The sequence below is a fragment of the Polistes dominula genome, unplaced genomic scaffold, assembly GCF_049000335.1.
Source record: "Polistes dominula isolate Pdom_NZ unplaced genomic scaffold, Pdom_raw_medaka contig_77, whole genome shotgun sequence".
Classification (NCBI taxonomy): Eukaryota; Metazoa; Arthropoda; class Insecta; order Hymenoptera; family Vespidae; genus Polistes; species Polistes dominula.
The window spans coordinates 9,732,449-9,759,227 of record NW_028301152.1 but is presented as its reverse complement, the minus strand read 5'-3'; the positions used below and the strand labels follow the sequence as shown (position 1 = coordinate 9,759,227).

General features: G+C 36.9%; 1 protein-coding gene across 5 annotated transcripts in view; it reads left to right on the top strand.

Annotated features, from left to right (window-relative positions):
• Positions 1–26,779, top strand: part of Rbp6 (RNA-binding protein 6) — a 583,327-nt gene that overhangs the window by 343,436 nt on the left and 213,112 nt on the right. For all 5 annotated transcript variants that reach the window (XM_015319952.2, XM_015319953.2, XM_015319955.2 and 2 more), the window contains one exon: positions 7,760–7,801. In XM_015319952.2, coding sequence (XP_015175438.2) covers positions 7,760–7,801 — 42 coding nt within the window. The remainder of the gene's footprint in view (positions 1–7,759; positions 7,802–26,779) is intronic.

Genomic DNA, 26,779 nt, shown 5'->3' with positions numbered 1-26,779 from the left:
TAAATATTATTTATTTTTTAATATTCATTTATTTTAATTTTAATTTCTTTAATTTACTTTAATTTATTTTAATTTGAATTATTTTATTTAATTATTAATTTATTAATATTTATTTTTTTTAATTATTTATTTTTAAATAAATTAATAATATTTTATCATTAAAATAAGAGAGAAAGATATATCAATAAAGTAAGAGAAATGTAAGCAAAGAAGATGATAAAATGAAAAGGGCAAGGATGGTTTTGATAGTACTCTCTCTTTGCTTAAAATATTCTACGATGAATTAGGTGAAGTAAAGGTACTCTTCTTACTGAGTTATACTACCGTTCTTTATGAACTACGTCGCGGGAACATAAAAATGTTTATAACTCTGCAACCTCGTCGTATCCTAACATTTTACATCGGATATGTCATACCGTTAGCAGCTCATTACTTTTCGACATTCTTCTTGATAAAAGAAAGTCTTCTTCTTCTTTGATTCGATTAAAATTCATACTACGTTCAAATGGTAAGCGAAGTCAAGTAAAGAGTTGTATCAGTCGAGAAATATGCGTCACCGACATAAACTGCAGAAAATACGAAAGGAAAACAACGAAAGTACACTAGGATTTAGTTATACGTGAGAAATCTTCTTTGTTGAAACTTGTTTTGCTCTTTTAATACTTTTCCCTTGTTGACTTTACTAAAAAAAAAATCTTCTTTCATTTTATTTTCAAGAACAATTTGGAATTTTGGAAAATACCTCGAATAAAATAAAAATAATTTAGGAATGTTTTTCGTGGTGTCTTAAAAATACGAAACAAATTTACACGATTCAAATGAAGGAAATGGATAGAGTAAAAAACAAAAAGAAAGAAATGATAGAGGAAACGTTGGGAAGATGCGTCAATCAAAAGTTTCTTTACCGTTGAAAACCTTTCAGCTTCCATTATGTAACCAACTAAGCTATTCGATACTTTCTGAACCGGGAAACCGTGCGCTCAGGACAGACAGAATTAAAGATAGAAAGAGAAAGGTTGAAGGAAGAAAGAGCAAAGCAACTTCCCCCTTGTTGGAAGAAAGAGTGCGTCAAGAGAAGAAGAAGAAGAAGAAGAAGAAGAAGAAGAAGGGTTAGGGTTGCTCGAGAGTAAGAAAATCTCCCACTTGTAGCTCGCAGATATTTACTCCGATCTTACCGAGAGACTCTGGAGTTAAACCTTGAGCAATGCTTAGACCATCCACCCTGATCCACCCCGTTCTTTCTGTCCACCCGTTTAAGCCCACGCCTAACTTTTAACATGAAGTGTTGAAAGAAACTTGATATCCAATCTCTGACCCGCAAAAAAAGTTCTTTAATGTGAGATTTTGAAAGATGTGAAATTTCATCGATTCTCATGTTGCTCTTTTATGTTAACCAAAATAGAATTTATTGATAAAGAATTTTGGTTGTTTTAATTTTTCTGTTATAGACAGGATATATTTTTAAATGCATCTAATTTTTTATTCGTTTAACTGGACTTTTTCGTTAACCATTTAATTACAAAGTTTCAAGACTCTGATGGAAGAGTCTGCGGGGACCACCATGTAATTGGAAGGATAATGTGTTAATTTTTTTATACTTGAAAGAAAAAAGGAATTTATTGGAATAAATACGAAAACAAGATGAAATATTAAAGTATATAATTTCAATACTAAAGGGAGAAACTTTTTGGTTATTTTATGAAATTGTAAAAAACATCTTGAAGCAATATTATATTTGTAAAATCATTCTAAACTCATTCGTGTATAACATTATCCGGTTTACTTTGCGAATGGGAAGTTCAAAACACATAAATTATTTGAGAATTAATGGAGTTTCGAGACCACCCTCTTACACATAATCATATCGTAATAATCTTGAAATTGCAGCTTTTTCTTTTATTTTTTAATGAAATGGTTGTTACACTTCAACTTAGACCAGTCGATCGAATTTGAATTTCGAAGAAATTAGCGCGTGCTCGCGTGTGAAATTTCTCATTTTGTTATTCCCAGATGTACCACTGAAGGTGGTTTTAAGACGAAACTTCCGCCATTCGAGAGGACAGTGCTTCTCAACTTCTGTGAAATTTTTGACATATAAATCCTATTTTTTATTAGATCAAAACCTGGTCTAAACAAAATTATTCTTAAATTCTTTTTCAACTTAATTAATTTTCTATTTATTAAATGTGTATTTAATTACTTACAATTCTTCCCAAAATTTTATAAAACAATTTGATTTCTTCGTAATTGTTTTTAACAAATGACAAACGACTAGTTACATTTAATTGTACACGATAAACAACAAACAGAATAAAAAATTGCGTTTTATTGGAAAAAATAAAGAAAAATATACAAATTTGAAGGAAAACTTATCCTGTTGAAAATTTAATTGACATTAAAGGGCCCCGACGGTTGAGAAATACTGGGTAAGAGGATCGAAATTCGAAGAATAGCATCGTGAATTACTTTTCCAAATGTACACCCCAACCCGAGTCAAGGGCTTCCTTCCAGAATCGTCTAGGATGGGAGACGAGAAACGAAAAGGGTAGAGGAAGAGAAGATATAGATGGGCTCTTCCAATTTCCAGGCGTGCCAACCAGATTGAATTTCTATCGTGATTGTCGTTATCTTTCCTCGTCTATACTTGGTGGCCGATCATTTCGCGAGATATTTGCTAACGGGATTTGTGAAAACAACTCTCCTTGCATTACGATTTTTTCCTTCCGTTTTTTTTTATATTTTTTATTCTATTGGCACTTCTTTTTTACCACCCAACGTATCTTGTTTTATTTTCGTTTATTTATTGGTATACAGAATATATTAAAATTATTATGGAATACTTAAATATTTTTCATTTGATTATATAACTTAGTAAATGTTAGAGAACAATTATATTAACACATCTTGCGTGGGAAGATACTAAAATGGTATTTTATTTATTAAATATTATTTTTATATTTATATTATAATTCTTATTTTATAATAAAATATTATAAATTGTTGTGACCAAAAGATTCTTCAATGAAAAGTCGTCTGATCATTAGTTGTATGCTATGAAGTGGAGAATAAAGGATTAGGTTAAGGTGTAAAATAAAACACGTGATTGAGCCAAACAAATAAACAATGCCTTTTTTTATTGGCTCGTCAGGGAAAAAGCCTTGCGGCATAAAAACTCTGGATGATATTTAATTATAACAAGAAGAGTCCACCACGTGGTGTAACCACATGGGAAAATACCGTCGATATAAAATATAATAATGGAAAGATCTCACCTCTCGCCCTCCTGAATTATGGTAATCACAACCTTAAGGGTTGTGATGTCGAATAGGCTTGCCTTCACAAGACTTAAAGATTAAGGTGATTTTTCCGTTGTCCTTTGTGAATTCTTAAAGCCTTTGTCCTCTATAATCTTTGAAGATGTGTAGTCGTAAGCGTCCGGTAAAGAACTAGGTTGAATGTCCTTTTGTACTGGCCCAGCAGGGCGTATGCACTAGGGGATTGAGAAGTGGGGAGGCGAGAAGTGGGGGTAATTAGAGGAGCGCTTCGATAGTTACTGGTAGTTGATCGATGCTCACAATGAGTATCGATCTAGAATCCTAATCGATGGAGGTGGACGCGCGCGAATTTTGAATACCGCTAATTACCGTATGATCCTTTCGGATCGTACATAAATTTTTTATAAATTAAATTTATATATTTTAAATATATAAGATTAATATGTAGTTCTTTCTTTATTTTATTCCCTTTTTGAATACGCTATCGATCTTAGCGAAAGGAAACTCCACTCGGAAATTGGGGGAAGCGATATTCCGTTGCTAAAAAAACGGATTTGTTCCTTATTGCATGATTTCACTACGATCTTTATCAAGAACAAAAGCTGTACCCATCGGTTGACTATAGGGGGAGAATGCTTCTGCTATTGGTCGATAGTATTCAAAATCTTCTTCCCTCTCCAAAAGGGTGTCACTCTTTTATGATATAAATATGTGAGAGTCTTAAGTCAATCAGAGTTCCTTAATCTATCAGTTCTTAATCTGTATCAGTCTGTATATCTGTTCGTCCTTATCGGTTCCTTAGTTCTTAGTTCTCAGTTCAATAATTATACTTTCAGTCTGTTATATTCATCAGCGTATTTTATCGGTCAGTTTATCAGTTTATTAGTCAGTCAGTCGGTTTTATATACATAACTCTTTTGTATTTTGTATTTTTGTAACCACGCCACTTTTTTGTAAACCTTTTGTATATACCCTTCAACATCATTATAATTTAATAAACTATATTATCATCATCAGTCAGTTATATATCTCTCTGCCTGAACTCAACAATATAAATATTATATATAATAATATATAAATAAAAAATATATTTTAAATTTTATATAAAAAATAAAATATTTATATTATAAAAATTTAATAAATACTAATAAATATTTATTTATAAAAAACTTAATGTTTAAAAATTAAAGCTATTTTATTTATTAGGAATTTTGTGTCTGAACTGTAAAAAATTTGGCGGTATAGTACCTGCATAAGATGTGTTAATACGTGTATCAATATCCACGTGTATTTTCCCAATAAGTTATATGCCGAAAGATCAAACCTTCTAAAAAATAATAAAAATAGTCGAACGTTTTGTGTGTCGAGAAATTTTATAAAGAAAAATTCATTATGTAAAACACATTGGAGAGTTGATAATCCTATTTCTCAGAGTGAAGGGTAGCTAGCACAAGTTACGTCTCACGGAATCCGTTGTAACTCGTTCCTGTGGGGGTAGTAAGTAACTTCGCATGGGACCTTACTTCTTCTACTTCTTCTTCTTCTTCTTCTTCTTCTTCTTCTTCTTCTTCTTCTTCTTCTACTTCTTCTTCTTCTTCTTCTTCTTCTTCCTCTTCTTCTTCTTCTTCTTCTTTAACTTTCTTCTTTTTATTTTTCCCCGCGAACCGCGTAGAAAATCAGAAAACGTTGAAAGTACACCAGAAAAAGACAAACGCAAAAATGTAGGAAAGTGGATAGAGAAAGATGGTAACTTTTTTTTTCTTTTTTTTTTCTTTTCGAGTCGAGTATGAGACGCTTGATGGACTAGGTTTTCCCGTTTCGGGGTGAGAGTACGAAGCGACAACCGGTGTGAACTTTGCCGTAAGGGATTATGTAAACTGGTAAAGGTTCAGAAAGAGCGAGTGGGAAGGGTGAACGAACGAAAGAACCAAACGAGAGATGGGGGGGGGAGGAAAAAACCACGCTAGTAACTCGCAGCTACCGTGGACACACTAGGAGCATTACTTTCTCTCTCTCTCTCTCTCTCTCTCTCTCTCTCTTACACACATACACACACGCTCATTGACTTTCCTTGGTCGCTTTCCACGCTTGTCATTACAACTTTCCACGTTACCTTCCGGCTATACGTTTATATTCTCCCTCGTATCAAGAAGAATCGTGCTAGAGGGTTAAACCCAAAAAGAAAGAAAGAAAAAAAAGAAATGGTCAAAATCAGGGGAGTAGATTTGCTCGAATTTTACTTTTACGTTCCACTATCTATCCTTTTCTTTTATAATAGCAATAAATTTCTAAAGAAAGGGGGAAAAGAAAAAAATATTGTCGAAGGAATAAAACTGAAGTTACATAATAACTGTGTCATTATGTCATAGAATTTTTATTGAACAAAAAGATATATTCACATTGATAAATAATTGATACGAAGCAAATATATGAAGTAGAAAAAGCACGATTTTAAATTATTATCTTGCATTACAACATATATACGATAGGTACGAGAGAATAATAGATTAAAGCATTAAAAAAACAGGGTTTTAATACAATTGGAAGTTGTCGAATAGCTGTGGGATGGGGGTGGAGGTTTTGGGAATGGGTTTCCAACGTATTTACCGAACTATCTCGTATTGATGAGGCAAAGCGTAGAAAGCAAAAGACAAAGATAGCTTGGGATCTGTCACAAGAAAGAGAGAAAGAGAAAGAGAAAGAGAAAGAGAAAGAGAAAGAGAGAGAGGATCGAGAGATAGTGGAATGCGTCGAGTGTATTAGAACGTGGCTTCAGATAACGACGATGTCGATAGGACGGTGGTAGTCTCGCTGATAAACAAACCGACCACGCAAAAGCAACACTAATCAGCATAAATGGCTCGTCCCTATCCGATAGGGCAACGCGGTTGCTGCACCGCCAGCTGAATAAATTTTGGATTACGCCGTTTGGTCAAAGCGTGGAGGAGCGGAGAACGAAGGCAGAACGTGGAGGAAGTAGTGACAGTAGGGTGACGGGAACGAGGGGGGTAGTATAGCAAGAATTAGGGCACTCCCGAAGGATCACGTTCTCGAGTTTCGTCACGTAGGAAGAGAGGAGGGTGGTTAAACCGCTTTAAGCGTCACCAACCACCACCACCACCCAACTGACGTCATTGTCGTCATCGCGTTCTTCTCTCCTGTCCTTACCAATGTTTTCTTCCTATTTCCCCCCTTCTTTGACGTAGTCGAGCTAAGATTGTTGATCGATTTTTAACGAGATCTCGACGTTTATTACTTTTTACGTAATACCCTCGTTTTAAGCGATCACATTTTTATCTTTACACGTGTATGTATGTTTGTGTGTATACACTTTTGTATAAAACGCGTTAGAGCGATTGAATTATTTATTTTATTATTGATTTCGAGACCCATATTTGTATTGATTCAATTTCAAATTCGTAAAATGTGTTATTTAAAATAGAAAAATATTGATTGTATTTTAAGTTAAGATTAAGTCTTAATTATTTCTCCTCAAAGTTTCTTAATACATTTAATTTGAATTTACATACACTTGGTGTTCCCCATCCGCGAACATTATTCCAACGATATCGTGATATAAGATTGAACTAACCTTGACATTTTTTTTTCTTTCATCGTCATCTTTTGAAACGATGCAATTTATATTTCAGTCTTTTTTCTTTTTTTTCCGTATCATCAAATTTAAAGATATGAAAATGTCTTCTCGTTTCACGTGACTCATTCCGTAGAAAATTCTTACTCTAAAAGTGGCTCTCCCGATTTTATACCGGTTCCCTCCCCTTTCCAGTCCTCCATCTACCCAACATTTTTAAAACGTTCAACTACTTTCTTATATTACTCGAAAGTGGATCGAGAGATGCCGAGAGCTGGCTCGCTAGCTCACTCGCTCGATGAAAAAGCATCCAAATCTTTCGCAGAGGGATCGTTTTTCTCTACCCTGCTTTTACTTTCGCAAGCGCGTGTTATATTCACTCTCTCTCAGTAGAGTCAGTCAGTCAGTCATCTTTCTCTCTTCTAAGCGAACGAATGTGTATCTTTCATCCACGTTCAGTTTTCTATACTCCTACCCTCCCCCTCCCCCAGCCCCCGTCTCCCACACACAAATTCACTACCTTTAGCAATGTGATTTTGTGGTCGACCGAGATTTGCCTCAGAGTTTCTAGCATCCTCTTGTCATCCTCGTGTGGTCGCAGTTTTCCTTACTGGGTTGTATTCGCGAAAGTACGTATAAGGAAAACAATTATACTCTACCAAGCTTTATAGACCATGATACATACTACTACTATTACTATTACTACTACTACTACTATTTCCTACTACGTGTTGTTCTTTTCGTTTAATCCTCTTAACAATGGATACCTGTATGACCTAACTAAAATCCTGTTATTTCTTTCTTTTTTGCTAAACGAATTATTCGTGTATATTAAGCTTCCTTGATATATCATCATCATAGTTTAATCATACGTATTTTTTTTCTGTTACAGATCGACCCGAAAGTAGCGTTTCCTAGGAGAACACATCCAAAGGTAAGATTTATAATAATTTATAAAATCTTGGAAAAATTTGGTCTCGTTTTATTGGTTCCAAATTCACAATTATAGACAATTAATATAAAAAATAATAAATATTGTACACACATAGGTATTAAAATATTCATATATATATGGTAATACAAAAGCACGTATGGAACGCGAGGTTAAAAAGTCGAACGATGAACGGTAGAAACGCTGGAGGGAAGGAAAAAGGTGGGAGGGATAGGTGATGTCAAGGTGCCGCGGGAGATTGAAGAGAGAATAATAAAGCTCTCTCGTCCTCTTAATAAGAGCAATTAGATATAATTTACTTCAAAACCGGGAATTATTTCCTTGTCCCGGCGGATAGTAGTCATAGCTGAAGCTTTCCCTCTCACACACATATACATATACACACATGTACACGCATGGTTCACGAAACTGGAAGTTGAACGAGAACGAATACGATGTAAATGGTCGCTTGATGGAAAGAGAAAGACACAGATAGAAAAAGGGAGAGAAACGTTCGTGTACATCCCCCATACACTTGAAAAACTTCTGATACACATGTACGTGAAAATGTGTCTACACGTCCGTTACTCTAAAAGTATAGGGGGAAACGTTGGAAGGACGTGGAAGAGGCGAGAGAAATTCGCGCGGTTTAATAATATAAATGCTAGGCACGCGAATTACCGGCAAGTGACTGAATTGCGCTAATTTTAATTGTACCCTCTTTCTCTGTCTTTTGCGTTAGCACACTTCGTACCCCCCTTTTTTCACATACTACTACCACACACACCCCACTCCATCCCTCTACTATTCAACTCTTTCTCTCTCTCTCTCTCTGTCTTTTTTTTTCTTCACATTTCGTTGGGACATTTGCAGATTTTTAAAGCGCGTGCGCCATCACCTCCGCCACCGTGTAGTCGTCGGCACCCACCATCTCACCCCCATTTATTTCATTCTTTTCCTCCTCTCCCTCCTATGGTGTGTGTGTGAGAGAGAGGGAGAGGGAGAGACCGGAAGCGCATAATTTATGATGTGAGCGCGCGAAATCGCGATTCAATGTTGCTGCATGTAATCGCACGCCGGGGATTTCGAGGATTGCACGTCCGAATTGCAAAGCCGTTTAGTTTTGAATCCGAATTGGAAAGCGAGCTTTTAGCATTTCAATCGAATTAAAAATTCAGAATCGAGATCGGAAATTTTCTACTTTAGGATTATACCGTATATATATGTATATGTTATATACCATTTCGAGAGTGTAGGATACTCGAAAAATCGACGAGAAATTTCCTTATCGGTCATTGACCATTATAATTATCAACGCGATCAATAATTCGTAAATAAATATTGTTTGCAAAATGTAATCATTTTATTTAATTTTCATGATCTTTTTTTTAATATAATAGTAAAATATAAAATGTGTATAGTTTATTTATGATTTCTTCGTTTCTAAAGATGCATGCGTGAATTTTGAACTGAGTTGAGATGATTGAATTGATTTTAATTGTAAATCGGGAAAAAATGTGAGGTGCGAGTTCACACCAAATTGTTTATCAATCACATTCATAAATACCGACAGAAAAAGACGAATAATGGCTATAAAAGTGAATAAACGAACAAACAAACAAATGAAAGTGTTAACGGAACTCGTTTATTCACAATGAATAGTCATCGAAAGTAGAAGAAAAATGAGTTATGAAATATTGATGAATATTGTGATGATAGTATACACGGTTGTTACTCGATGAATATCCAAAAGGTTGATTATATAAAAAAGAAAAATATATATATGAAAAAGAAAATGATAGTTTATAAATCGTACCGAGAAAATTGTTGATAAGAGTTGGCGTGTCTGTACATAGGATAGAGATATGGATTATACTAGAAAAGCTCTATTCGTGATTCGAAACTCGAGTCTTCCTACATATCACTACTGTGTTAGTAGTAGTAGTAGCTAGATGTTGTATTCGAAATAAAATAACTGCCATTAATCGCGAGATGGGGATAACATATTTCAGGTGAACGCTTCGGGGCAGCTTGAACGGCCAGTGCAATTTTCATAAAATGGAGGATGGTTACGCTATTCACCACCACCCTCTTTGAATCACCAACCCACTTCATACTCTTTTTATTTTTTTTTATTTTTCTTCTTTTACGTTGCATCTCGCGAATCTACACATATATATACATCTACAGAGTTGCTTACAAATCAACGTAAATTCGCTCGCAGTGCACGATTTCGGACGTTTCTCGGTTTGAAAAAGTAATACAAACGCATACTCTATGGGATACTTGCCAGGAAGTTTTTTCTGACGCGTCTATGATACGACGACAGTTGGCACGCTTCGTGTAATCCACGATGTGATAACTCCCTATGCTACGTTTTACGTTGTTGCTTATTTCGAAATCGGATGTCCTTCTGGTGGTTGTTTCCCATCCGGGACATCTTTTCTACTCGATCAATTTTTATTTTCTTTTTATTTGAAATTCTTTGTTGGTAATCGTTTTTAAAGAATCGTGAAAAGATTAATATGTTTTCTCTATTTTCTTTTTTATTTTTTTATTTTTTTAGTATAAGACAGTTTTCTACACATATATAAACTCGAATGATTGTATTTTTTATTTTATCTCATAAAACTTGAAAAATATGATTTTATTTTTTTAATTACGGCGTGATATTGAAATCGCAATCACTGAATAGGAAAATCGAATTTTCATTTTCGCTCGGGTATAACTATCTGTAATTATTATTAAATACATAATTGTCTATTATAATCATACTCATTCAATTATTTACGGATTATTTAAGCGAAAAGTGCATTTTAATTCGTTTATGAATTTTATTCCAGATTACACCTCTTTCCGTGCAATTATAAATGTATTTTACGCGACGAATTTTATAGAGCGTATTTTGCATCAGTGGGAGTTACGCGAACATGAAACACGCACACCAACACGAAACTTGGCTAGTGTATCAATCGTGAATAGAGAACGAGCGAGAGAACATTTACGAAGGTATTTTTAAGCGGCAACTGCATGGCGTAAGAAAAGAACCATAATATTTTATAACAATTTTTTTCATTGTATAAATCTTTATCATTTTTTATAATAAGGCAGAAAATGCTAACGACATTTTTTATTATTATTATTATTATTATTATTATTATTATTATTATTATTATTATTATTAATAATACCAGAGTTGCTAGATAATTTTTTTTTTGCAAAATTGGCAGAAAATTAAAGCACAAATAGATGAGAAATTTTTTTTATATAAAATTCTGACAATAATTAATACGTGTGTTCGTTTAAATGAACGCGTGTACGTGATGAACTTTAAGAAGAAAATGGCTACATCGCAAAGTTCATTGAAATGTCACTGGGATGTGTTTCTGTGCTACGAACCATTGCAACAACCTCCTCGAGACCGCATACAGGAACTGCTTTGTTACGGTACTTCCGGTCTGGCGGAAACGGTGCAATGCGCTTCCGACATGACGGAAAAGTAGTGACAGTCATTACCGAGTTCTTCCCAAACGCTTCGTTTCTCGTGCCCTCTTTTTTCTTTTTTCTTTTCTTTTTTCATTTTTTTGTTTTCTCGTTTCCCCCTGGTTGGTTAATACGGGCGTCATAAATACCACGAAAATTAATACCTTTTCTTTCAAGAGAAAAAAAAACTGCAAAATGTTAAAAACGTATTCGAATGGTTTTTAATTTCATAATTTCAACTAAAACTTTTAAGAACATAATGTAATTTAAAATTAATATAATATATATACATATATGCAAAAAATACATGATCACAATGTCGAAGATACTATACCGTCCTTGTGCATTAATATGAATTATCTGTAACGTGCTTAGACCTTATGACATCGGTAGTCTCTTAAACTATCCCTCGACTGCACATATATGACAAGGTTGTTAGAATAATATTAATTATCAAATATGATTATGCATATGCTTATCCTTGTAGAAATATATAGTTAACGAGATTACTTGCATATTATCAAATATATCTATATACATCCATGAGAATAATTCTACGGTATATATAGATATACACATACCTATATATACAAACAAGTGAAAGAGAAATTTAGTTGGTTCTACGAAACAACGATCAATTTCTATGATAAGAAGGAACCTCCCCTTGCACCCCTTTTCCTTCGTCTGATCGATTAATAAGATATTCCAATAAAGATTGGATTGTAGCAAGACAATGGAACGTAATCAGCGAAAATGCTAGTTGAGATAGCAAACGAGATAGACGTAGATCGTTAATAAACACGATACATAAAGCATAATCGTCATCTATTGCGGGCACCACATTCCCTTAGCCAAGAGAGAAGAGCGGGCATAGATTTAGGATGGATAGCGATGATATCAGAAGCGTCGGTGTAATACCCACTTGTTACGGTACAGGGATACGCATATATACGAGATCCTATATACACACGGATACGTGAGACATTATTCAAACCACTGCAAGCTTTGGAGTACGAGAGAGCACCAGCAAAGCACACGAGGAATGAAGGGAAATGGAAGAAGACCGAGTGAGAGAAAGAGAGAGAGAGAGAGAGAGAAATATAGCGAGTTAGAAGGACTGGGAGGGGGAGGAGTGAGAAGAGAGGAAGAGGAAGAGACCGGTAGAATTGCAGCACGTCTCGCGTAACGAGCTGCCGGCTCCCCAGGGTGTTCAGCTTCTGCTCTTCATTCTCCCTTCTTTTTCTTTCTTGTTCTCTTGTACATATCGGGTGTAGTATCATCTCCCTCTCTCTCTCTCTCTCTCTCTCTCTCTCTCATTTTTTTTTCTCTGTTTGCATTCTCGTAGCCGTATTGCGGATACCTTTTCATCGAGTTGTTTTGTTTTCTTTTTACAACGAGATCCATCCAGAGAGAGAAAGAGAGAAAGAGAGAGGTTATACGCACCCAGGCACAGTGAGTGTGTGTTCCGTCAACCAACGGCTATGGTTCTTCCAATTTTCGACGTTATTCCGATGAGAGGATTTGTCATTGAGCCGTAAACGCGTCACGATTCGTTTTCTTCTCGCATACCAATTGAGATTTACGTTAGGGGATATAACATCGAATAGTAATTTATATGTGTGCGTTATAATTTTCTACCTTCTACTACAATCTTGCATTACGAAGAATTAAACGTTATTTCGAGTAATTCGTTACGATTTGATGATGTTCTTCTCTTCGTTGAACTAATCGAGAAATCATACGAGCTAGCCAGCCCTATTTATTCCCGTCGTCGATTCTACCTTATATAATCCAAATACCCAATCGGATTTATCTTGACCATCTTAATCATTCCGCCTTTTCCGTTCTAATCTTTCGATCGATCGATCGCTTACTTGCTTTTCCTCTTTTTCAACCGACAGATATGTCCACCTTTTTGCTACTCCACTTCTGTTCCAATCTCAAGGTCGGAAACTTATGGTTCGCAAAAGTCATTAAAGATCCCTGAAGAAGCCTCCAGAGTAGAGCAGCTGGACAACCGTGTCCCAAAAGGTCAATTTGCTATTTCGAACGTAGCTCAGGGAAGAAAAAAAAATTTGTTCAACTCCTTTTTCGTTTCGTTCTGTTCTTTGGTTAACTACAAGTCCTATTTCCTTTTGGTGATGGTAGTGGTAGTGGTGTTGGTGGTGGTGGTTGGCAACTCAAAAGAGAACTTGTTACATTTATCTTTCGGGAGTTAAATATGCTCCCGGGTATACTCCTTGTCCTCGACATTAGACCGAAATCCCATGCATTTTATACGCGTTCAAGTCATTCAGGACGACGACACGTTAACTATAGCGAGTGTGTACACACTGGCACGACCACCACCTTTCTTCTCCGTCCCCCTTGCTTGCATCTTCTCTTGCCTTCCTTCGCATTACGATCCCCGTGCAACTAGCAGCACCCTTGTGGACATAGACACTAACCCAAAGGAGAATTCCCAGCAACCTTCTTCTTCTTCTTCTTCCATGTTATCCATCGGAGCTAGCGAGTTTCCTTCCTTCGTTCATTCCATCGTTTTCACCTACCAAACCCTGGTGCACTGTAAGCTACGTTCTCTTAGCTTGTCGTGAACTTTTTGCCTTTTTTCTTTTTCTTTTTTCACGAACGAGAAGTTTTAGTCGTATGGCTGAAGAAAAAAAGAAGAAGAAGAAAAAGAGAGAATGTTTACTTGACGTAAGTGGCGTCCAGTGTGTTCTGTACAACATCGCTCCTCATAGTTCCTTAGGAAAAGTTCCTCTTGCGGTTTTCCCCAGGACGAGGTTTAGAGTCAAGGATCACACGCGCCATTCTCTAGTGGATCTGGCAAGATCCCCGAAGTGCATTTGCGGAGACGACGGTGGTACACACCACCCGCGCGTCTCTCTCATGGACGCGCGGATATGGCCCTGAGGAAGAAAAGCCCGGAAGTGTAATGTTATCGTCCGCTTCTAGAAAAATACCGCATTTCACGAAAGGCTGTATAAGGGTTTAGAGAGTAGGGATGGAAAAGGTGGCTCACTCTACGGCAGTAAAGGCAGTGTCCCTTATCGTTACATACAGTGAGTGGTGCCTCTAGAGACCCGCCGGAAGTTATCCGATCTCCGGATTTACAGGATTACTTCCTATGAGAGAGGAGTGGAGGGTTTTGGAGGGTTTCAATGGTTTGAGGGGACTGATTTTTCTTCTAGTCGTTTGCGTGTTTGCTGCAAAGATTGTCGATAAAACTAACGGTCTATGAGAACGGATAGTTCTTCTAGAAATTTTCTAGCTACTTTCACCGGAGTACATTGGTACAATTTTCTGAAGAATTTCTTTCACGAGAGCGATAATTAAAGGACGAGTTACTTCAAAATGTATCTTTGAAATTGCTGTCAATTTACTGAAAGTCACATCCCTATTGTCCGTAAGAAAACGTCAGTAAGAGTAAGAAAGCTTCTGGACCAGAGACTGGAGAAAAATAGAGACATTTTCCTTTATTTTATTTATCCTTTTTATAAGAAGTTCCTTGGTTTCTTTTTCCTTGATATTCGTTGATTCTAAATTATCCAGTAGTTTGAATCTCCAAAGGTTTGGATCGATAATCACCTAGTCCTGTATATATGCTATCTCTAGTACTTATACAGTTCCACCCTAATTCAACCGCGAAACGTTCGTTTTAGATTGAAATTCATAGTCCCCAAAGAACGTAAAACGTTTTAATATTCTTTCTCCTCTTCACCCTTTTCTCTTATGTCAATATTTCTCTCTTATCTAGCGGACTTTTCAAATCACGATCACTTTATTGCCCCCATCCCCCTTCCCCTGCTCTCGCACTCCTACTCGACCGGTATTTCGATTGAATCCACTTCGCTGAAAATGATCGATTTTCGAAAGTACCTAGATGACCTGATAACTCGAAACAGCCTATTGTCGTGTTGTCCTTAAACGTGAAATTCAAAAGTACGTCCTTGTTTGAACTTCCAGCTATCTGATTTTATCGCGATTTTATCCGATTAAAGGTTGTCACCTTTGCTGATCAGAAAAAGACTTCAGGTTTTAACTATAAAGAATTTATTTCTGTTTTCGTTTCCAGTTCAATGTTAAGGATTATATCACGCTACTATCGCTTGATTAACTAAATTAAATATCGTAAAGTGGTCACAATAGTTGGGCGTTTTGTTTATTTTTGTCTACTGGACAATTACTGTCTTAATATGTTACAATAAATTTACAGGTAATACTTTGACAAAATTTTCTATTATAAACAACATATTATAGTCATGATCGTGTCTGATCGTTTGACCGTGAATTAGCCAGGTGCTTTATCATCTGTCACGAACGACAGTAGTTTCTACGTTGTCGAGAGACTGAAACCTGAGATATGTTGTGTCGCATTCAGATAAGCTAAACTCTCGAATGATGGAACAGCCCGTAAACTCGGTGGAGCCACGTCATGATGCTACTGAAATAGCTACTAGATAATGTATAGGTATACGTGTTGGGTATGCTTATAAGCTTAGGTGTGTATTACACACATACACTCGGTTTTATTTCTCCGTATATATCTTTTTTCTTTTTTCTTTACATTCAACGTATTTACTCGAATTGTTTTTCCGTATTCTAAACTTTTTTCTTCCTTCTTCTTTTCCCTAGATAATATTTTACTATTCGCGTTCTTTACCTGTAACATTAGATTTACTAGTTTTCCTTTCTAAAGTTCTTCTTAGGTATACCAGATAACATTTTATTTTGTTTTGCTAGATAAGTTTGCTAAGAGTAAGAGGAAAAATAATAAAAATAAAAAGGAAGTAAAATACGGATAGATTTTTTTTTGTATCTAATGCACTTATGTAGAGTCGGTTTTAAAGAATAATTCTTTCTTTCGTCTCGTCAACGACAACGACATTGCAATGGACGACGGAAACACGGCGTTGCATCGTGAATTCTCAAGTCGGAAGCAATAATGGAATGGCACACAGGCCGTGTTTCGTTTCGTTTCGTTTCGTTTCGTTTCGTTTCGCTCTCTACTTCTTTTTCTTTGCCCGTATGCATGGCCGACTACTCGAAAGCTTTTCATTTTCCGCCTAGCATGCTTTTTATCGTCGCATTGAATCGACGCGCAAAGAGAGGACCGAGATATAGAAGTAAAGAGTGAAAAAAAGAGAAGAATTGAGAGCCCACTACTCGGATGCATGCGTGCGACTGCACCTTCTCACCGTGTATTACTTCGTCTCCCTTCTTCTTTTCCCCTCCCTTTCGTCGTGTCTCGTCTTTCCTCCCAATTTCCCTTCTCACCACCAACCGATTCACCCCCATTCCCCCTCCCCACCCATCACCTCTCCTCTTCTTTCTACATCGTGCGTCGCCAACGCGTGTGTTAGCGGTGGTGCATCACGGTGAATGGGACTGGTAATTGCACGTTTAATATTTCAGAGCTATTTCTGTGTGCAAGCATGTAAAAAGTCTGCGATTTAGCCTTGTGAAGCAGGGAAGCTCTCTTATTCCTTCCTGCCTCCCCCTCTCTTCACTCTCTCTCTCTTTCTCTCTCTCTATCATGTCGGTGCTCGCAATACTGAAACTGCACTGACGAAAGTACCAAAGTAAGAACTTCTTCCATTCGTTTCTACCCGGCCTTGTCCTGTTGCTGGCTCTTAGTCTCTTTTTCCTCCGACTCAATTTCCCAGTCCGTTGTTTCTGGCACTCAAGCTTTTCCTCTCTTTTTCTATCTTCTCTCTCTTTACCTTTCTTTGAATGCCCGGAATATTCTACACGCGGATTACGCCAAGTGTTAAAAGAAAGAGGAAAAAAAATGAAAAAGAAAGAGAGAAAAAAGAATAGAATGAGAGAAGGAGAGACAGCAGCAACAGCAGCAACAGCAAGGAGCTCAATTTAATGCGTAAGTAGACAAAAATAATTTTCTTACTCGTCGGCAAATGAAACTCACGAATACTATTTCTCAGCTCCTTTAGAAAAGATATGCTTGCGTTTATTCAAAGGACATTCGACGGTGTGGTCCTTCTCACATAAATAGTAATCTTTCGATTCACCGTCGGTCATATCAGCGGAAAGATCGGGCCAAGTTAGCAAAAGGCGTCGACGAGGAGTGGGCTTTCACCGTTAACTGTAAAAACGTCGTGCGCCCAACGTTAAGAGGTTACGTTCATCCAAAAGGAGAGAATAGAATCGAGCCGGATTCCATTGGCGTGCTCGGCTTATCTGAAAGGAGCCACTAACGGTGGCTGGTTGGTTGGTTGGTTGGTTGGTTGCTTGGTCGCAAGCTCGCGAGCCTGCAAGCTCCTTCTTGCACATCCTGCCTCTGGGTCGATCGAAGGAAAACTGCTTTCCGAAATAGTAGGGTGAACTGCACTTCGGGTTTTCCCGATAAGGGACAAAAGGTGCTCTAATGCGAGTCCCTCGACAAAGCGCCATTTCGAAGCTCCTTCTCTCCTTACCCGGACCGATCTGAGAGCAACAAAGGATCCTCTGGTGATCTCAATCACAAATTGACAATAAAAAATGTCCAATTAACCTTGGAGAAGACTTTACCAAGCAGCGGGTAGAGAATCGACTGGAATCGACTCCGATCCCGCATCCTCCCACTCCTTCTCCCCCTCCTTCTTCTTCTTCTTCTTCTGAACCACCTCTTCCATTCCTTACCCGTCCTTTCACCGCAGTTTCAAACGAATGGGACGAGCAAGAGAGAGGAGAAGAAGATAGAAAAGGGGAGTAGCGGAGGATGAAGAAAGGGAGAGAAGACCCCGCGTGAAGTTGGAAGCAATCGAGAAGGTTTAATCCCGCTCGATTGCGTTCCTTAGCCGGCAAATTTAACCCTCCACCACTACCACTACTACTACTATTACTACCACTACTACGACCATCGCAAGTACTACCTTAGAGTCTCTTTTTTTCCTCCATTTTGACATTTACGTAGTTACTCCTATCTCCGAGGCAGTCGTCCAAAAACGTGTTTGTATTTTTCCCAAAGGCTGATTATTATCGATCGAAACTAGTATCGCGATATTCGAAATAGGTCGAAAATATCTCACTGCTTGCTCGCGACAATTTGTCATGTCAAGTTCGCGTACCAATAGAACGCATTATATAAACTGCATTTTACTGTTTAACGGAATATAATAATAATAATAATAATAATAATAATAATAATAATATTATTATTATTATTAATTTATTATTAATATATATTAATAATAAAAATATTATATTTATTATTAATAAATATTAATAATAATTATTATTATTATATGAAATAAAAGTTCCCTCTAGTTTGCGTGGGTGGGATTGCTTTGTTTATTTCGTTCTGCTAAATTACTTTATTTAAATGATTATAAAAAGACTCATAAATGACTTTACGTCACGGTCGATATGTTTTTATGCAATGAGAAAAAAAAAGAAATAACGATATATTCATTGAAATATATATATATAATCGTTAACTAAATAGCATTGAATTTATATTTCATAAAGCCACTTAATCGTGCAAATGTGATCGTCTTTGTAATACATATTAAATAAAAGAAAAATAACTACTCATTTTTTTATAAATTTTCTCAATAGGTATTTGAATATAATTCTTATCTTGCACGGTGTGCGTGGGATACTTTCAATAAAAAAAAATTAGAAAAAAATATTGACGTTAATTTAAAATGAAGGAAACGACCGCGAACGAGGCAGCAAGCAAACTCTCCGTGCTTTCATTCATGTAATTATAAAAGGATAATGATGTGGGTGTTCTTAGATAAAATTACCTAATTTGGGGTAGAAAATTAAATGAACATCTAACATTAACGAAATTGAATTTCGTACAATCGAACCCAGGTTATGAGTTGTGAAACTACGTGTAGAAGTTGGAAGGGAAGAACTTTTCGTTTCCTTTTCTGAAACGAGTGAAAATCGTCGGCTTGCCCAAAAGCCAAAATTCCTTGCATCGTGCGGGACGAGCAAATTAATCGCAAACGAATTTATCCCCGACGCTCTGGGTTAAACTAAAACGCCGAGATATTACAGAGAAGTAAGCTCTTTAAAGGGTTTAGAACATCACCGGTGTATGCCTGCCCTTCTTCTTGTTCCTCCTCTCGTTTACCCCTCTCTACCTTTTCTATTTCCTCTCTCTCCCTCTCTCCCTTTCTCTCTCATTCTCTTCCTATCCTTCTCCCCCTCTTCAGATATCTCGCGTAGGTAGTAGTAGTAGCTTGCGGTCTAGTAACCGCAGTCTCTACTGCGCTGTCGGTTGCGGATACCCTAGCCTCATGTGCAACCTCGCGTCTGTTTTGTGCCGAGGGTTTTCAAAAACCACGACTGCCGAACCAAACTAACTCCTTCCCTTTTTCCCTGCTTCCGCACCCTCGTCGTTTTCTCTACTCTCGTAGGAGCTACGTCCAACGTTCCAGAGGAGGCCGCCAAAAGCTCTGTGCTGAATGTTCTTTGACGTTTAAGCGAATTTGGTTAACTTCTTTCAGCCTAAAAACTTTGTTAAAAATGAGTAATAGGTCCATAGGTATAAGCAGATGTGGCCCCTCTGCACCTGCCCTCCTCCTCCTCCTTCACCTTCTATAGTTTTTAAAGTAATTCTTTTAAAATTATTTGAATATTACAAAATGTAATCGGACAGTTTTAATTATTGAATCATAGATATACGACCACAGACGTATATCGCTAAGCAACCATCTCCTTTCATCGGTAGTATGCTCCTCCAATCAGTAATTAGGATAGCAGGATACACGTGACCATCCCTCCGTATCGGGTCATCTTCCATGTAATTTACATTCCTCATCCCCAATAGTGAACCTCCTTCGGGCTACTGATTAATATTAAACGCGTTATTCTCGCTACTGCAATTAATGTGACATGTCGATCGATGTTATCTAAGCGGGTGATTAAACTGCGATTATATAATACGCATATAGCATTCGTACGTTAATCGTTACTTAAGTAACGTGTCCTTTGTATTACATTTCATCCTTCAGAAATTCTTTTTTCTTATCAAATCATCATCGTTTGATCCTTATAATCGTTCTTATTTAACTTTTTAGACGGTATTTCTTAACATAATCGTTATTACTTGCAAGTTAATAGAAGACGAAAGACTACGGGCAAGAGTTAGACACCATAACTTTAAATCAACAACCACCGAGTTCTCATTGTAAGCGAGAGAATGAATTTCTTACAGTAAACTCGTTAACACTATGAGCCAAGGTGAACGCATAAGAACCCCACAGCTACTTGAATTTACGTGAGCATCAAGAACGTTGATCTCGCTTGTTACTTATGTATATAAATGTTCTATGTTCGTACTGGCGAAATGGTTTACGGGTTCGACAAAAGCTGGCTCTGTTTCACGTCCGGCAGGCTTTCAAGGAATGACCATTATGTCTGAGAAGAGCGGCTCCACATCGCACGAACGAGTACCTAACCAACGGAGCCAGTTAAAACACGTGTTCGCCTTGCGCCGGCATAATGGCGGCAATAATTTCTCACCCAAGAAATAAATTCTCCAATAATAATTCTCTTCTTCTTCTCTCTCCTCTCTTGCTCTCTCTTTCTCTCTTTCTCTCTTTCTCTTTCTCGCAAATGTACAACCTTCTTTCGCCACCGGATGTAGCTAACGTACTTAACTGGTCCATGATTTATCATAGCCCACGTTTCACATTCTCCACTCGGCCGTTTGCCGAATGCCATCCCATTATACTTGTCACCTCTGACCTTCCATTGTTTTTTCTCTTTTCTTCACCTTCTTCTTCTTCTTCCTCCCTTTCTTACTTGCACAATTGTCGTATCAAAATAATCACCTCAATGATTTATCATTATTTTTAGTTATACCTATGAACCTTTGAAGATTATTTCCATGCGATAAAAAAGTGCTTTAACATGTAAACCCTACGTTAAAAATTATAGCAATAAATAAATTTATTTAACAAAAATTTACAATATATGTTAGATTAAAGAATTTTTTTTATATTTGAAAAATATGGAAGATCTTAAGGGAAAAAAGCAACACACACACACACACACACACACACATATATATATATATTTATATTTATATACGTTTTACGTTCCCCGAAGCCTGTAAATCAAACGTTCCTCTTGTTCCATTTCGTAGTAGACGCGCGACGGCAAGTTCTCTTTCTCTCTCTCTCTCTCTCTCTCTCTCTCTCTCTCTCTCTCTCTCTCACTTCCCATGTTGGGTTGCGCAGCATCTCGGCTGGCAGCGAATTAAGCTGCTTTATAAAAATGTAAAGGGATTCAAGAGCGAGCCGTTTTCGACTTGGTAGGCGGCTACAGGATGGAAAACGGCTTGCTGAAGGCGAGCCTTGGCTGGGACTGGGGAATAGCAAATGCGATTGGGAGCTTCATTGTTTCTAAGAACGAGGAAAGAGACACACACACAACTATGGGGGAAAAGATACAAAAAGAGAGAAAGATAGAAAGATCCCAGCCGAAAGAGTTTAAGAAAAGAGGGCAGAAAGTCGAAAGAAAGAATCGTGAAGAAGGGGAGGAGGGGTGGCATGCTTGCCTTAGCAAATGCTGATAGTGGAAAAGAGAGAGAGAGTGTGTGTAGGTGAGGGTTATTCTTTACTTATGCACGAACAGATACGATGCCTACGATGTCGGAGGTAGGCTGTGGAAAATGAAGTACTTTCGGCTTTCTTTCCTTCCCCCCCCCCCCACCCCTCTTCTATCCCCTTTTTCTCTTTTTCTTTGTCTTACTTATTCGCTGTGCCAAAACACTTTCGGCACTATCTGCGTGTCCGTGTGCAGATTTTCTGAACAGTTTGGTAACTTTGACATCAACCTTTTTCTCTTCGTTACATATTGTAGGAACTTTGTCTAGTCGAGTTTACAATTGCATTGCTCCTTCTCTTTTTATCTTCTTTTTTTTGGAGTAGGAGTCTTTCTGTGTATCTGATTATCTATTTGTTAAAATTTATGTTATGAATTATTTTCCCAATGTGCATCAAAATATTGTAGTTTGTTTTATTTTTTTTTTTTTTAATTTTGGATTAAATTTCCTATTTGTCTAAAAGTATAACTGACAAAATGCAATGAAGGATGAGTTTTTTTTAATTTATCTGATCAATTAAATTTATGATCTATCTAATAATCTATTTATTAAATTTTATATCTATTAAATCTATTAAAATTTATGCTATGAATTCTTCTCAATGTGCAGCAGAATATTGTAGTTTTTTTTTTATTTCTCTTTAAACTTTTGGATTAAATTCTCTATTCGTCTAAGAGTATAATTGACAAAATGCAAAATAAATAGGTAAACATTTCCATTTGGTCTAGCTAGCTAGCTGGTATATTCTTTCTTAGTAATTTGTTTCGAGTTAAAGAAATCGTATGCAGGTAAAACGTCTTGGTTGTTCGTTGTTGTCTCGACGGCAAGAGACGGTAGGAGGTATTACGTATTCATTTGTGATTTTCTTCTCTATGCCGAAAAAGGAACTGTAGGTCCATTAGATGGGTAGCTTGGTGCACAAATGCACGAAATAAGATTCCGATTCTGGGGCATTAATTGAACGGCACTGTGTATTTCCCTGTGGAGCTGGTAGTAGACTGAGGTAGTACCTTTTGGTAGTACCTTCTCCACTACCAATCTCAGGAAAGTTTAAGTTGGCAAAAATGAACTATAAAGTGAAAACGAAAGAAAAATATAATATAAGAAAAATAAATATAAAAAGGTATTATAATATTATAAGGAGTAGAAAATTTTTGCGAAATTTACTTGTACGATGTAATATGATATGAATATAAAATAATGTGTAAGATTGGGGAAAGATACAAATACATGATAATGCAATGTGTATGTAATAACCAAAGGAAATACGTATATGTATATTCAATAAAACTGTATATCGAATAGAATAGATTACGGAAGAAAGTGAGGAATATAAGAAAAGAAATTGAAAGAACAGCAAGGAAACAAAATACTCGCTTCTTGTAAATTCTCCCATAACCGAGTGAGAAGAAGATAACAGAGAGAGATATTTGTCAAATCCCATGATTTTTCGAAATAAAAATGAACTGTGTATTTTATTATTATATAGTAAATGTTTATACGGGGTTTCTCAGCAATATTGAAATTAATATATCTCTTGTATAAATACAAATAATAATGGTTTTCCGACACAGTCGTGCACATGCGATGCAACATAAAATCAAATGGTTTGAAGTGGTAAACATTGCGACTAATGAATACGACATTGTTGAATCGCACGCGTCGTCGATTTGGTCAAAACTATAGAATGTGCTTTGTTTGTTCGTTGGTTGGTCGGTTATGTGTTGATGATCGGTCCTTTCATTCAGTTAATATGTACATAAGATAAGATACGAAAACTCATCTATGAACTGCAGTACAATAAAAAGTATCTCACGAATAAACATTGTATTATTAATTCCTAATAAGATTTTATCTAAAATATATTCAATATGAATATGTGATCAAATATCAATGTGAATGTGTGTATCAAATATGAAGATACATGCTTTTATACATTTTCAATGAAAAATATTTTTTTCTTTAATAAAATGATATTTTACTTGATGACAGAGTAATCGTTTCTTATAGCAAACACGCATGAAATTGTTAATTATACAGAGAAACCTGAATTATGTTATGTCTGCGAGGAAGACCTTCATTAGTCGTCCAAGATCTTGCATAAACTCGCACGACAAGGGTGTCCGGTGTGAAACGTCATGTCATTTCTGAATACAGTGAGCTCTGTTTCACTCTCTCTCTCTCTTTCTCTCTATATATCGCTTACTCTCTTACTCTTGCATCAAAGTCAAAATTCAAGAGAGAGATACTAGATCGTCCTAGCTCGATTTCAATGTTATAACTAGGAATTCGAGATTGGGTTCGTTCGAAATCTCTAGTCGTATCCGTCGAGCGCGTCTTATCTTATTCCAAGATATCTAGACCGTGTTAGATTCAATAGCAGGAGAGTTAGATTGTCGGAGTAAGGAGAGAGAAATATTGAAGGATACGAGGTAAAATCAAAACGTCTAGGTACCTATAAATTGGACAATATTCCAATATCTTCGAAAGGTGGAAAAGGATTTTCCAAGCGGACGCTTTTGAATTTCGAATATCCCAGTCGATAAAGTTGGTCTTTCTTGGAAACACCATTTCGTAGGTCAGTTGCACTGTACCGAGTTTTATTATATTAAGGATAGTAAAACGTATAATAAGGTGAGGGAAAATGTCACCTTATGTTTGCCAGTTTTATCGTCAACCGCGTGACAACAACATCTTATATCACGTACTTACTTACAGTCATCCCCCTACTGCGAATATGAGAGGAAAAAAATGAGAGATGGGAAAAGATGAAAGATGAAAGCTGGGAAGAGAAAGAGAGAGATGATCTCGTACATAGACAACACGTATATATATCTTTCTCCCTCGTCGTAGTTTTGGTCGATCACACGATATATTCTGTCACACTGTATATAGTCGGAACAAACGAATACAATTTTGACGGTATTAAATTGTCACGACAAAACACGGGGTTGGGATCGTAAACTGGACAATTCCTCGATGCAGAAAGATTCCATGTTATGAGATTTTATTATGAAGTATTAAGACGTGGTAGGTTACGAGATATATAAACCTCCGTACGTATAATGTTTTATTAAAGAAACAAGAAAATCGAATAACATGCTTGCCATATTACACAAGATAGGTTTTGTAATTTTAATAGAAATAGCTCATAAATAGGACACTAAGAGCTTGCTTTCAGTGGTTTTGATAGGATGTCATAAGTTGACTATACATCGATTTCAGGATGGCTTCTTCGTGGCTTACGGTTCGCATTTTATTGTTATAAGGGATAAATAAGTTATATCGTATTGATAATAACAGGTAGGTGAATAGATAGGTATGGGGGTGGTAGTAGAATATATTTGTCTTCATTTAACATTGAAGGATGAATCTCGAATAGAGCATCGTTGCGATTCGATGCTTTTCGAAAGGAAACGCGTAGAGTGTAGGGACATTATCGCTGATATCTCGGTATGGAAGGGCTCCATAGTGAAATGCACAGATTGGTCCTCGATGTTGATTGAAGTGTAATGGAGATAACTCGAGCCATAGCCACCGGAGCGCAGAATGCACTTGCACGGACAGAGAGATTAGCAAAGGACGTAATGGAGTTTGTGGTCGACTCAAAAAGGATCACGCTTCGTTGGAACATCAGTCATGGTTCATTCCAACGCGGCGTTCCGCCGTTCCGAGAAGATACGCTAGAACGATCGACGATACGTTAACGGTTACCGCGGAGAGATTAGGATTGTCGAAAGAGAAAAGAAGAGATTGGGAAAAGAAAAAGTCTTATTATAGAGAAAGATACATTTTCCTTTGATTACGAGATCTACCTCTTTTCCTACCTTTCACTAAATCAATTTAAAAAAACAAACGATAATGATATTGAAATAAAAACTTGATAATTTAATTTCTTAGTTTTTTAGCATTGTTGAGGTTTTAATAATTAGCGAACAAGAAATAGTAGGAAGTTTCCATCATCATCTACGTGTCATGCGCTGTTAAGGTTAATCTCAGTTACCATGTTTAGTTGGCTCGGATAAGGCGTGGTGGTAGTGACTCTGATAGCTGGCTGTATCAACATTCATGTATTTGCCGTGGCATCGCTATGAAGCCATCCAGGTTAAGCCTAGTTAGAGAATCGAGCTAGAGAGAGTGAGAGAGAGAGAGAGAGAGAGAAATACGGAATAATAGAAAGAGAGGCTGGGACGTTAAAGGGGGGAAATACGTCCTGCCGCACACAATTTGGCGCAAGATATTGCTTGGGAATGCACTCCTTCCTCACCTCTTCACCCAAACTCACCTCTCTCTTCGCCACCTCGTCAGTTATCGATGATACCTCTCAAAATATCCGCACGTCTATTTCAATCTCGACTATCTTAATCGAGAACGAATCACCTCCGTGCAAATCAATTCCATTGGGTCCTACAGTATCTCTTTCTATATATCTATATAACTCGATAGAAATTGTTATTAAATTCGAATAGAACTATATCGATTTAAAACTATAATCTTTAGACGCCGAAAAATCTTAACCTTAGTTATAAATTTTTGAAAAGCAATCGCTAGAACGTTAGGCTTATCCCTTCTCGTTATTTCCGTGCCGCGTTGTACGCGTTGGTGATGGGATTCTTCGAGAGAGGGAGAAAGAGAAAAGAAAGACAAATAGAAAATGTGATAGAAAGAGAAAGAAAAAGAGAGATGATGCCTGAAGGTGGGAAGTCGGACGGAAAGAAAGACTCACGAAGACGGAAAAGCCGGGGCGAGGAAAAGCAGCAGGCAGAGAGACGTTCAGAGACGTGAAATTGAATTACAATACGCAAAGTAAAGTTGGATGATCCGAGCATTGTGCTTTCTCGCTCCTCGTTGCTACCTCACTGCCAGTTTGCCTCAGTTCCATCTCCTACCTCATCTCGGTTCTCGTCGTCCATCTCTACTCGTTTCGTTTCTCT